At 44.3% G+C, this 12379-nt stretch overlaps 2 protein-coding genes across 5 annotated transcripts in view; one reads left to right on the top strand and one right to left on the bottom strand.

The window, feature by feature from the left end:
• LOC119164058 (venom metalloproteinase antarease-like TtrivMP_A) overlaps nt 1-4118 on the top strand; it is a 28514-nt gene extending 24396 nt beyond the window's left edge. Inside the window, exons 12-13 of the mRNA XM_037416166.2 lie at nt 498-632; nt 3952-4118. Of these exons, the coding sequence (XP_037272063.2) occupies nt 498-632; nt 3952-3984 (168 nt within the window). The 3' untranslated portion in view covers nt 3985-4118. The remainder of the gene's footprint in view (nt 1-497; nt 633-3951) is intronic.
• Nucleotides 1-12379, bottom strand: part of LOC119164059 (uncharacterized) — a 236684-nt gene that overhangs the window by 144297 nt on the left and 80008 nt on the right. For 3 of the 4 annotated variants that reach the window (XR_012885468.1, XM_075870917.1, XM_075870915.1), the window contains one exon: nt 10492-10554. Coding sequence is in view for 1 of the 4 variants with exons in the window: in XM_075870917.1 (XP_075727032.1) it covers nt 10492-10554 (63 nt within the window). In the remaining 3 variants the exon portion in view is untranslated. Of the gene's footprint in view, nt 1-10470; nt 10555-12379 lie in introns of those variants that run through there. The other variant, XM_075870912.1, reaches the window with a different exon arrangement.

Genomic DNA, 12379 nt, shown 5'->3' with positions numbered 1-12379 from the left:
CACACTAGTTGTTTAGGATCGTTTCCGCTTGAAATGTGATCTCCACGAACAGAGACATACCTACAGATCAAAATCCCTTTGAAAGCTGCGTCCGAGACAAAATTACCTTAAAACTTTACATTAGCCTTTACTATTCTAAAGCTGTACTGATACATTGTAGCCGATTCTCGATTACACGCAAGAATGACGCCATATTCATGGGCTTATCTACACGATAAATATTGATTATAATAAGTCCCGTAATAAACAATCCCTGGTGAATTAGCTTGTACTTTTGGAACTAATAACAATTAGATTCTACACTTCGCCTTGTAGAGTTGATTGTATTGTCAAATAATTTGTGTAATGAAATAAGAGGCATTTGACTTCTGCAGCCGTTCGTCAAAGAGAGTGATGACATGCTCTCGTCCTGGCCTCTTTTGGAACTACACTATACTTTGTAGCGGAAGAAGCAACAAGCTATAATTTTTACATGCCTTCTTTTTCATGTTTTACAGTCGCTTGCTGTCCTTAAGAGATGCAAAGTGCGATGCACGTACTCTAAGGTTCGGCACTTGTATGGCCGAGCCTATAAGTTTCCAGTGCAAGTGGAATTTGAAGCACCCGACCATGCACGCTGTGGCGACAGGACGGTAAGAAGTTCTCTGTACATGAAAGGGCAGACTTCATTGCGCCAGAAGCGTGTTCTGTTGGAATAGTTTGTGTAATACGCTAATTAACAAATTGAAAACGAAAAAATAAAAAAAGAAGAACACAACAAGAGAAAAGAATGCTTGTGCTCTCCCTTCGTTCCTTCTCGCACCACTGTCTCATTTTCCACAGACTGAAATTGTTCGTTAAAGCGTTAACATTGATTGTTTAACGAAGACCGAGGAAGTAATTCGTTGGTAAATGCTATATATACCGAGCTATGCAATAGATTTGGGTGCATGTTAATGAACCCCGGGTGGTCAAAATTTCCGTAGCCCTCCATTACGACACCTCTCATATCAATATGGTACCTCTCATATCAACCCCAAATATCAATCAAACAATACTGCATTCCAGCGGCTGCTGGAATGCAGTATTGTTTGATTGATATGTGGGGTTTAACCTCCCAAAACCACCATATTGATACGAGAGGTGTCGTAATGGAGGGCTACGGAAATTTTGACCACCCGGGGTTCATTAACATGCACCCAAATCTGAGCACACGGGCCTGCGGCATTTTCGCCTGCGTCGAAAATACACTCGCTATAGTCGGCATTCAATCCCGCGACCTGCGGGTCAGCAGCCGAGTACCTTAGTCACTAGAACACCGCGGCGGGGCTCACTATCGAGGAGCGCTGAGGGAGGTGCTGGTGGGGAGTAGCAGGGGCATGAGCTTTTTTCCTCCTTTATGGGCAAGCTCATAGATATTGTAACGTTTATTTTGGCGTTGAAATAAACTAAATTGTGCAAACTAGTGGTCGGCGAGACGCGAGCTTGTATAGACACTTAAAAAAGCCAACCAAATAATTTTCTTTTGTAAAGGCATTATTTCATATATTTTGTTTGGATTTCTTCAATGTAAATTAGAATATTGAGTACCTAGGACACAAACAGACAATTGTTTATGCTTCCCCAGGAGGGCAACGTTGTCAGACTAAGCAAAAAGCTTTTAGAAACAACAGATTTTCAAGATCATTTCTCGCGTCTGCAGCTTCCAGTGATGTGGTCAGAAATGTAGCTGTAACGATCGCATGGCGTACTGTAACGTGGATAAGATGGTGAGGAAGACTTCAAGACTGGGAAACAAAACGTTTTATTTTGGTAAATTGTACTGATAACGGCAAGGAGAGTCGGTCGTCGAGTAACCTTTTTTGTGGTAAGGCGTGTCGGCATTTAAACACGCGGCATTAAAGGTTCTGGTGATGTCGCTGACCTTGCGGCAATTTTCGAGTAAACAAGACTATTCGCACCCGGAGCGTAGTCTTAAAGGGGCTCTGAAACACTTTCAGTTAACCATGGAATGAATTGACTGGAAGAGCTCGTTGTCGTACGAATTCAACGCCGCAAAAATTACGAATCCGCCCAGTACGAGTGGAGTTAGTTTTGGGCACGCTGCATTTGCATTCTCTTCTCTCGTCCCGACAAAAGCGCTGGAAGCTAAGCAGAGATGGATGGCAGGGGCAAAGAAAATACGTCACCCGTGCATTGTGACCCTGAGCACCCCTTTATTTTTTTTTCTTAGGATGCGCAGCTTTTTCAGTGTGATCGCGCGTGTTTGCGTTGACAAGTCGCGGCCTCCCGTGGCGATCTCTGTAACGATCTAGCGCGCAATGTTCAAGTGAGCCAATGGCTGATAGATTGGATCACTAGGAGTGACTTTTGAGCGTCTTCCGTCTCTTGTCACGAGAAGAAAAAAGCAATTTTCAGCTGACTGATAATTTACTGTGTTTTCCACGCCACGTGCTGCGCTATATTTGGCTCGCATGTTGTCCGGAGCTTTTGTTACCGATCGGTAGCGCTTTCTGACCATGCTCAAAAAGTGTTGCAAGGTCCCTATAAAAAGATCATAACACTAAACTTTCCCTCAAAACGGTGTTATTTTGAGTAATACTTAATGTTTCAGTATTCATGAGCAAGCTGGTAAATGTTCAGCACATTCGGTCGAGGACTTAATTTACAATGACTATTTTCACAAACACGCGAGCCGCCCGAAAGCCTGACAACCGTAGGCGTGCGCGATGTTCCCCTTCCCCAGGGGGGAGGGAGAATATGCATCGCAGTGCCCCACTTCCCTATTTTGTCCATGTACGGGGCTAACTTCTCGCCATACTCCACAGTCGCAGCGCCCCCTTTCTATTGTGTCTCTAACATAACGGGCCGCCTGCGTCGCTAGCGTCTGTATATCGGTGAGTGACATGGTTTCGAGAACGGCCACATGTCCGGAGCTATGTCAGCTTTCTTCAGGCTGGTTTTGATACAAGACGACGACTCTACTCCTTATGCACACGACGTCATCCACGTGATGACAAAATGGCGGCTACCGGCGATAGCCGGGTTTTATAGCCGGCGACCTAGCTCTAGGGCTCTTTTTTTTTAAATATTGTTCTACCATCTATCTTTCATATATGTACAAGCAGATGATGTGAGAATGGCCAGAGTGCCCACCTGCACCACTAATGTATCGCAGATATGTACAGACACAGCCACTGGATGAAAAAGCGCTTTTTCATCCAGCGGCCGTGGTACTGTCTCAATAGACTCCCCCTCCTCCCCCCTCTTTTTCTTTTTGCCGATGGCCGCCATCTGCTGGGCGATCATGTTAGGTCAACTTTAACAATGATTTCATACAATCGCGAGCTTCCTCAGCACGGCGACGCAATCTGCGCTGAACGTTCAGATATAACCTTTTGAGGGTGAAACTCGAATACATAAGTATAAGGCACAGAGGGGCACGGAAACATCCAGTAAATCATACTTATAAGGATGCTCATCCCCTAACATATATCCCATCAATCGCATACAGTAAAGCGCGTGCTAGTAATATGTTCCAGCGTGGCCTTTGCTTCAGTTCCCGCGCTTATAATATTGCTAAGAAGTATGGTCAAATGCGAAAAGTAAGCCCGACATTAGATAATGAAGCAGCTGTGTCATTTGGTACCATATCTGTTTTTTTTTGTTTGTGCCGATTGCATCTTCTGTAATTCGTTTTGAAGAAGTGTAGATCGCGCAGTACTGATTAAAACAACGATCTTCTAAGGACTAAAACAGGTAGATTTGGTGTCATGGTATCGTGAAGACAAAAATAGGACTTTCCTAGTAAACTAAGGTCGATCCTGTAATGAACACCTTACCGGCACAAAATATACGTATTATGACCAGCTGAAATAGCACATATTTTTTGTGTGTGAATGTTTAGTCATGCAAGCCGAAGAAAATGAAGATATGCTTTTTAAGGTTTTCTCCCTCTCTCTGTTCCAACAGGTCTGCATACGAGGAATATGTGGCTTGAAATGAGACGGAAGACACGTATTTATAAAATACGTTTTTGTCAAACTTATGGGAAGTGAAAAACAACGCATGCACAACAACGATCACATTATGAACAATCTTATATTTTTTTGCAATGAATAAACTACGAGCATATATTATATTTTTCACGAGTAACTGAGTCCTGCTTTCGCGGATGTACAGGTGCGATCAAAAGTGTGCAGACCACGGGATCGCGTGGCAGAATGCATCGACGCGCCAGCTAGCGACGAGACACGACGAGACACCTGCTGCAAGGGCGCATGCGCGTCCCGTCTTATCACTTGGCTTCTCATGTCGCTCTGTTGGACGCGGTTACGGCGCTCGTACCCAAAACGACAACTGGGTGTCGCTTTCTTTGCTCCATCGAATCTGTGTCATTCTTTTACGTAGCGGCTGCGACGGGGCCGGTTCAACACCGGCTCGCGTTGTTATTGACACCGGTTGATTAGGATAAGTAAGCATAGCGAGCATCGCACAACCTGACGAAGCCAAACGCACAAAATTAAATTTTCTCAGGCCAGCTTGCCTTTGTCGGGCTAATCCAAGTTGCACTTAAATGAGCTTAGCTAAGTCAAAGTTAATGTAGCCGAAATTAATCAAATGTAGTCGAGCACTTTATGACCTAAATAAGTGAGGTGTAAGTAGCTTTAGTTAAGCCCAGTCCAGCTTGGTGTTTTCATGTTAAGCGAAGTTAAGCTTAGATGAGCCCAGATGAGTCGAAATAAGTATAGCCAAATCTAATTAGGCAAAGTTGATCAGGCTCATCCTTAACCTAGCCGTGCAAAATTAGCCTATACAAGGCAAACCTTATCGGGGCCAATTAATCTAGGTCGACTTCCCCATGAGCCCACAGAAGTCAAGGTCAGGAAGATACTAATTACTCTTTACCGACTCCACACTAATTAGGATAATTTACGTCTAATTAGTGCTAATTATTGTGAACACTAATTATGACTAAATATTAGTCTGAAATCCAGCTAGAGTATCCTCTATACTGGAATTTCACGTGGCATAATTAAGCTAAATATGCATAACTAATCTAATTAGGCAAACACCAAGGAAATTATAAAAAGTCTGATTAATCTTGGTTGGTCATAGCATCATCAAACCAATTGGATTATGATTAGCTTTAATTAGGCAACATCTTATTAAAACACAAATAATTAACGTAATTGAAATCGAATTCTCATGAGCTCAGAGAATCCAAGCTCAGCAAGATGCTGATTACTCCTGACCGAGTCGAGTCTCATTTACCTAAATATAAATCTAATTAGCCTTAACATTATTTATAAATATTACTGAATAATGTGCGTGACATCAAAGCCCACCCGAAGTACTCGAGTTTGATGTCGCAGAATTATGCAAATCACGGCTCGATCCGCCTAATATAGACATCTATTGCTGCATAGGACGCTTTTGAGAGTAAAGGTGTTTAATGCAGTGTAATTATTCACGTCAATGTCTCCAGCGCAAGCAGGCTGTAAAATGCTAGTTCTATTTTTTCTGGAAATGTGCAACAGAGTATCTAAATTATAATAATGGGAATTGTGGTAATTAATGCAACATCAAGAAATGCCAGTGAGGGCTCAAGAATGCGCCTTCGGTTTTGGCGCCAGCTTGCATCAACAAAAAAAGGTGTCAGTCGGTCGCTAGTGCGTAGGGTTGCATTTTATATCTCAGATGATTCCGCTTGATAATTGAACCCCTGAACGATGGTTATGCCAAGCGACAAAAAGAGGCATAGGTTGAAGCATTCGGCCGCATATGCTGCAGCAATTCTGTGTGGCCATCCTTAGCACGCTTAGTCCGACGCCCTACCTCCGTTATCACTGCAAGCGATGAGAGCCGATGGTCACGTTGACGGATAATGTAAACGGCTCCTAGGTAGCAGACTGTGGAAGCAGCATCGAAGTGGTAGTGCTTCATTTTGTATTTGCAATGCCGCCATACGTGCCACTGGAGCAGCGACAACGTATTGTGGAGCTGTCGTTGCAGGGATGGTCCCAACGCGAAATCTGCCGCTTGATGAATAGGTCGAGGGCCGCAGTTAGTAGAATTATCAGGACCTACCTCGACCATGGAGGAAGTCTTGCTGACAGAGAGCGCAGTGGACGTCCAAGAGCAACGGACACTCAAACTGATTCGCTTATCGTGGCCTGTGTGGTGGTAGACCCATTCATTGATGCCAAGGAAATCCGCCGTGAGCTTCAACTGGACGTCTTCCTCAGCACTATTCGGCGGCGACTGCGAGAGGCCGGGCTGTGGGGCTGCGTGGCTGCTCAGAAACCTCAGTTGACGGAGCGACAGAGGCAGCTAAGGCTCGAGTTTGCGCGTTCTGTGGAGGGCTGCACGGTGGAAGAATGGGGCGAAGTAATTTTCACCGACGAATCTACCTTCTCTTCGCGATGGGACCAGCAGCGTCATGTATGGCGCCCTATGAATTGCAGGTGAGATTCACCTGCAGGTTTGATTCGTGGCAGTTAACAAATTGACCATTACTTCAGTAATGCCATTTGTCAGCTCCTCACACTTTGTATCAAACCCTCCCGTGAACAACAACACTTATAATACAAATGTCATTGCTTGTCTCCTTCCGAGGCAAGATTTATATATCTTTTCTCCCATAGAACAAAGTATTTCAACATATATAATATCACGCGGGCCTTGAAGCATCGCTAGGTTACCTGTCGCGACTATTCCGTAGCACCTGAACTATATACAGGACACTCGGCAGCTTACCCGAAAGCCGCGGGTTCAATCTCGGCAGTGGCAATCGCATTTTTATGGAGTTGAAATGCTAAATGCCGGTGTATTGTGTGATGTCAGTGCATGTTAAAAGAGGACCTGACAGTCAAAAGTTCCGTAGCCCTCCACGACGGCATGCATGCCCTATAATCCTATGTTGTTATGGCACGTAAGATGACAGATATATTATTATGAGTAATTGATGCGTCCCGTACTCCGACGAAACACTGATTTTTCTGATTAAATTCCCCCAGATACCTTCCAGAATACTGCCACAACGTTTTGTCCAGCGGCCGCTGCGCCGTGAGCGCATGGGGAGCCATCAGCAAGGAGGGACTCGGTCCACTTGTCCGAATCAATGGATCCTTCACGGCATCCGCTTATTGCAGATTGCTGCAGGAAGTGCTGGTGCCTTACGCCCTGGAGGGACCATTCGAGGATGGCTGCTACCAGCTGCAGCACGACCGAAGTCCAATCCACACAGCTCGCATGGTGGCCACGGTACTCGAGAACCTTGCCATCCGCACTCTGCCTTGGCCCCCCGTCGGTGCTGACCTGAACCCGATTGAAAATGTGTGGGGCATCGTGAAGAGCCGCCTGTCTGCGCGACGGCTTTCAAGCGCGACTTCCGAAGCGCTTTGGCAGGCAGTAAGCGAGGAGTGGGAGCGCCTGCGCCTTACCCCTGAGGTGGTCGTGAGGCTGTACGAGTCGATGCCGCGACGCGTCCAAGCCGTCATCGCCGCCAACGGAAACCTGACACGTTACTGAGGAAACGTGTGGCAAGACGCCTGGTGTTTACAACCTCACACAATTAATTTCGTCGTCTTTCGGACCTGGGCGACCAGTCACGCAGTCACTTTTGCCGAGATATTCAATTCTCGCGCTCGGCTCCGACGCACGGAAGTGCTCAGGCGCAGCTTCGTCGTCGTCGTCATCCACATGCTGACGGCTCGCCGAAAGTACAAGCTGTTATGGACCGAAGGATTCTTGGGTATTCAGTTGCCGCTTCGAGAGGAGCAGAAATACTTTATTATTTTGCCAAGGGGGAAAATAAAAAAAAACGGCTCAATGGGGCCCCATGTTTTTCTCTCAAACTGACCAGCAGAAGTTTATTTGAGTCCTGAGGGGCCAATCTGAAAGAGATAAACAATATAAAAACTCAAAATAACCTGATAATTTTAACAATATCACGCAGTCCCTGCTTGCGCCATTTATGTGTAGCTTTCCTCACAGCTTCCATTGTTTTTATGGCGACTGTTCTCGCTGTAGCACGTTTTGAATCGCAAAGGAAATCCCTACGGTCGAGCTTGTATAAACGTAACAGCCAGATATTTTACAGGTGACGCTGAGGTTTTTTTAGAACCGCTTTTTTATTGTTCAGACGGCTTCTTCTAAAATTGTAATTATGTTTTGATCTTTTAGGACTAGACAGCGGCTGCATAGAAGAATTATTTTATCAGCAGCTAAGTAATCTAATATTCAGTAGTTTTTGTATTGTTTCAAAAATACTGTATCTTTCTCTTTCAAAAGAGCATATAACTGGCCATTGCGGTTAGACTGCCTGTTACTGAAACTCCTGAAAAACAGCTAAGCACCACAGAAAGCAGCGCGCCACTCGATAAACGAAAAAAAAAAACGTGGGCAGCCTGCACTAAAGGCGCAAGGCAAAGTCACAGTGAAGCTAATGGTTTCGTAGCAAGTCCGATCTCAATTAGGCGTAACTAGGCGTAATTTGCATAATTCTGCGACATCAAACTCGAGTACTTCGGGTGGGCTTTGATGTCACGCACATTATTCAGTAATATTTATAAATAATGTTAAGGCTAATTAGATTTATATTTAGGTAAATGAGACTCGACTCGGTCAGGAGTAATCAGCATCTTGCTGAGCTTGGATTCTCTGAGCTCATGAGAATTCGATTTCAATTACGTTAATTATTTGTGTTTTAATAAGATGTTGCCTAATTAAAGCTAATCATAATCCAATTGGTTTGATGATGCTATGACCAACCAAGATTAATCAGACTTTTTATAATTTCCTTGGTGTTTGCCTAATTAGATTAGTTATGCATATTTAGCTTAATTATGCCACGTGAAATTCCAGTATAGAGGATACTCTAGCTGGATTTCAGACTAATATTTAGTCATAATTAGTGTTCACAATAATTAGCACTAATTAGACGTAAATTATCCTAATTAGTGTGGAGTCGGTAAAGAGTAATTAGTATCTTCCTGACCTTGACTTCTGTGGGCTCATGGGGAAGTCGACCTAGATTAATTGGCCCCGATAAGGTTTGCCTTGTATAGGCTAATTTTGCACGGCTAGGTTAAGGATGAGCCTGATCAACTTTGCCTAATTAGATTTGGCTATACTTATTTCGACTCATCTGGGCTCATCTAAGCTTAACTTCGCTTAACATGAAAACACCAAGCTGGACTGGGCTTAACTAAAGCTACTTACACCTCACTTATTTAGGTCATAAAGTGCTCGACTACATTTGATTAATTTCGGCTACATTAACTTTGACTTAGCTAAGCTCATTTAAGTGCAACTTGGATTAGCCCGACAAAGGCAAGCTGGCCTGAGAAAATTTAATTTTGTGCGTTTGGCTTCGTCAGGTTGTGCGATGCTCGCTATGCTTACTTATCCTAATCAACCGGTGTCAATAACAACGCGAGCCGGTGTTGAACCGGCCCCGTCGCAGCCGCTACGTAAAAGAATGACACAGATTCGATGGAGCAAAGAAAGCGACACCCAGTTGTCGTTTTGGGTACGAGCGCCGTAACCGCGTCCAACAGAGCGACATGAGAAGCCAAGTGATAAGACGGGACGCGCATGCGCCCTTGCAGCAGGTGTCTCGTCGTGTCTCGTCGCTAGCTGGCGCGTCGATGCATTCTGCCACGCGATCCCGTGGTCTGCACACTTTTGATCGCACCTGTACAGTAGTCAGCCATACGATAGGCATCAATGAAATTCACCTTTAAAATTTCTTGTGGCTAAACACAGTTGACAATAGAAAAAGTGTTCATAACATCTAAAAATAAAGCGGAAACGTACGTTCAGCAATTTATTACGACTCTTTTATACTGGTACATTACTAGTGATATTTTTGATTAAATACTACTTATGTGTTACCTCTCACAACTCTCACCACTCTACTTATCTCTACTTATGACAAAATAAATATATAGATGTTCGTGGCATTTGAAGATAGTGGCATCACTTATTCATGAGTATAGAACAGCTCGTCATCAGACATCATCCCTGGAATTCATGATACATGCCGCTTATGCCTAACTTAACAGTGTTCAGATACATAAGTGGCAGTTGCAGAGCCCTACGCTTTAACAGTGCAGAATGCTACGCTTTAAGGCACAATGCAAACGCAGGCCATAGAAGTGTGGCGGCTTGGGCTAGTTGGTATGGCATGGCGATAGTTATAGCGGACTCCTTCGTGTCCTTATCTCTATGTCGTCGTTTTGTTCTCGCGCTATAAATATCGGCAGACCATAGCTTACAGAGGCCCGTAGCGATGGGGGTGGGTTGCCCCGGGTGCGCGGACCTTCGACAAAATTTTTGGTGGAGTGTTCACGCTTGAGTGAAAATAATGCAAATAAGTGCTTTTCTCAAATTGTCAGAGCCTTCAACAACATGTCTCCTGCCCCCCCCCCCATCCTAAAAAAAGCCAGAATTTTTCATACTCTACAACAAGAAGTGCTCACGTACAGAACAAAGAGAGGTGCTCACGGCCGAGACGCACGCTTATTTCCTCCTTGAGACCTCTTCTCTCCGTAGGTTCGAGAGTGCTCACTGAAACAAAAAAGAGACGAATCGTTTAAGTGTGCGAAAAAGCTGCAACTCCGTACTTAACGTATTTTGAGAATTGTGTAGATCTATTCGTAAGCCATCTTCTCGTAAGTATGAAGTAATGGCTTCAATAAATGAAGTCATTCGATGATTACTTAGAAAAGTGTTGCAGAGCCCTTTCGAATCCCAATATAACAACATTACACCACAGATGGCTGCGCAGACAGTGAAAATACATATTAGACGAGTGTGAGTACGCGATTTGGTAATTCATGACAGGAAAGGTTACCGCGAAACCACAGTGGATACAGAAAGAAAAAAACCAAGCTTCGTGTTGCTTCTCTCTGAGTATTTATTTTTATTTATTTATCATATACTGCGAACCATTTAAGGTCCAAGCAGGAAAGGTACAGCAAGTTCAAAGGTAACACGTGGTTTCACGGTAACACGTGGAGTAACACGTGGTTTCACGGTAACGTATGCTAAAAAAAATACATCTCGGCATTCGAAAGTGCCGTCAAGCAAGAAATCGCAACGTGGCACCCACCCACAGCATTTTACTAGCCTCGCTACGATGAGCACTGGCACCGCTGCTGCTTAAATTTAAGACATATGATTACGTATGGACTGAAAGTGTCAGTTTTAACGTACCTTTGCGCACTGCAAGCACTTTTAGTATCTATCCCTCTATCTATTGATCCATCTATCTGATTACGTTTGGGTGCTCTCGTTATCACCCCCTTAATTTGTCTTGAGCCAAAAATAGGACAGGGGAATAAGGTGGTTTGACGATTATGACACGCTGGTCAAAACAAGAATAATGTCAAAATCCCATCGCCTACGTCGTCATACACTTGACACCAGGCAGTGGCGCATACCCGGGGGAGGGTATGTGCCAGTGGTATGCGGGTATGTGCCACTGGTGATCGAAGAAACGAGAACTATTCTGTATTTTCAAGTGTTTTTTAATAAGCTTGTCAACAGATATGCAAGGCGTTATTAATAAGGTGGAGTATACCATAGAGAAAACTTCGACTCTTATTTAGCGTGCGCCTAAATCAAAGTAGATGGGCCTCAAACATTTTTGCTTCCACTGCCAACGCGACTTCGATGGCGGGGGGATCGCTCCCGCAACTTTAGGGTTAACAGCCCGAGCACTAAAACCATTACACCGCCGGGGCAGGTCGGAAATGCAAGACAATTTAAATCATCTCATTTTTTATTGATGAAGTATCTATAAGAGCACTTTGTTGCCGGAAATAACCACAGAGAAATGCCTTAAAGTAATCTTGCAAGCCCATAAAGCTCACGTTTTCAAGATTACTACGTCAATGACGAAATGAATATGAATTATTCAATCACATTATGTGCTATATTTAGATGTTTGAAGAAAATAAATGCGACAAATGAAATTGCTAAGTATATATGAGTAGGAATTCGGGCGTGATAAAACAATTTAACTGAATTTTTGCGTGCTAAAGCCGAGATGCTCGCAGCAATAGAAGATTTAGTCAGATCTCTTTGGCCGTGACAAATGGTAGGATGAGAAGTGTAGAAAGAGCAGCCATAACCAGTCAAACCTGCTTATAACACGCAACACACAAAGCTCCCACGTGGATACGCTTATAACAAAATTGATCATTAAATATAACTATATAGCCCCGCCGCGGTGGTCTAGTGGCTAAGGTACTCGGCTGCTGACCCGCAGGGCGCGGGTTCGAATCCCGGCTGCGGCGGCTGCATTTCCGATGGAGGCGGAAATGTTGTAGGCCCGTGTGCTCAGATTTGGGTGCACGTTAAAGAACCCCAGGTGGTCTAAATTTCCGGA

The sequence above is a fragment of the Rhipicephalus microplus genome, chromosome 8 (assembly GCF_043290135.1).
Source record: "Rhipicephalus microplus isolate Deutch F79 chromosome 8, USDA_Rmic, whole genome shotgun sequence".
Taxonomy (NCBI): domain Eukaryota; kingdom Metazoa; phylum Arthropoda; class Arachnida; order Ixodida; family Ixodidae; genus Rhipicephalus; species Rhipicephalus microplus.
This window is presented reverse-complemented; position numbering and strand designations above follow the sequence as displayed.